The 1,515-nt window shown below is 33.6% G+C and overlaps 1 protein-coding gene across 2 annotated transcripts in view; it reads right to left on the reverse strand.

Moving 5' to 3' along the window:
* Window positions 1-957: 957 nt before the first annotated feature.
* LOC110025476 overlaps window positions 958-1,515 on the reverse strand; it is an 11,851-nt gene continuing 11,293 nt past the window's right edge. The window contains exon 5 of one of the 2 annotated variants that reach the window (XM_020725974.1): window positions 958-1,396. In XM_020725974.1, coding sequence (XP_020581633.1) covers window positions 1,144-1,396 — 253 coding nt within the window. In that variant the 3' untranslated portion in view covers window positions 958-1,143. The remainder of the gene's footprint in view (window positions 1,397-1,515) is intronic. The other variant, XM_020725975.1, reaches the window with a different exon arrangement.

Consider the following 1,515-nt stretch of genomic DNA (forward strand, 5'->3'; position numbering starts at 1 on the left):
CATAAAAATAATTCGTCAGAAAAAAAGTCAATTAATACGGACTATACAATCCATTACCAATTCGAAGGTAAACTATAGGTTTTAGCCGGGAAGATTTTGAGTGCCCATTAAACAAATAAATAATTAAAATAAGAAGGCATTGGAGTTTTATAAACAAGGAAGAAGACAATAAATTAGCTTTTAAATTATTCAATTTCATTGCATTTTAGACATCTCCTTTAAGTGAGTTCCACCAACTCTCAGAAAGAAGTGCTCAGGAGACGTGAACAAAATGAATTAGGCCTATAGAAACAACAATGTCATAAACTTGAGAAAATATTACGTCCGGTAAATTGGACGTGCGGTTGATGGTATGGATCACTTCATGCTGCCAGACACGTGGTGTGACAATTCATACCGTCGCCTGCACGTCTAAACATCGGATATAATATTTTCTCTAACTGTTTCTCAATAATAAACAGAAGAACACAGTTTTCGTCTGGCCTACACCGCAATGATGAAATCCTAATTTTAGTTTTTAAAAAATTAATAATATATAATATAAAATAAATACTTTAGCTTTACAACTTTGAGGAAATAACTTTATTTGGTAAAGAAAATAAAAAAAATAAAAAAATAAAACTATGTATGAAACTCAGTTCATTGAGATGTGAGATTACTGTGTAATTTTATCTTTATATTTGTAAGAGTAAAATTATGACACTAAATAGGATGCAATGGAGATGGAGAAAATTCATGTAGCCGACCACGCCTAGTGGGATTAAGTCTTTGTTGTTGTTGTTGTACTTGTAAGAGTAATTTTTATCCTTCTTGACCAAAAAGAAAAAACAACATATCGATCTAAGCCGAACACAAGCAAGCTCAGCTCATTTACACTCCTATTTGCAACACGCAATTATTTCTTATTTACTTAACCAAAACTCAAATATTAACAGTTAATAATGATAATAATCATCATCATCAAGAAGGAACTTTCCATTGGGCTTGCATGCATTACCAAGGACTATATACACCAACCATCTAACAATAAACTAATGCCAAGCACTTGTAATCCCAATGTTAGTGGATGACAAATAAATAACACAGCTAAAATGGCCATAAGAAAATAAAAATGTGAACCAACCCTGAAGAATTCAATCCATCCTAATTCAAATTCGTGGAAAGAATCAACCTGTTTGTGGAGCTCGATTTTTCAAGCGAAGCATCCGCATTAAAATATGTATTAGCGCCCATTGAAGGAAGCTTATCTATATATAAATACAGCCGTTTCAGATCATCAGTGTTGACTTTTGCCAAGTCAATGATATCCCTATCATCAGTATACACCCACAAGTCATCAGGCTTCACTCTGCTGAGGCTCTCACGACAGAAGGGACATGATTGTTGTATGGAGTTCCTGCGAAAGGCGGGGAGCTTCATAAACAGGCTAAACAACAAATCACCTGATGCTAAAATTTCATGGCGCGATGATACTTAGTATATATATATATATATATTCATATAATTCATGTTGGG

Source organism: Phalaenopsis equestris, unplaced genomic scaffold (assembly GCF_001263595.1).
Source record: "Phalaenopsis equestris unplaced genomic scaffold, ASM126359v1 Scaffold000301, whole genome shotgun sequence".
NCBI lineage: Eukaryota > Viridiplantae > Streptophyta > Magnoliopsida > Asparagales > Orchidaceae > Phalaenopsis > Phalaenopsis equestris.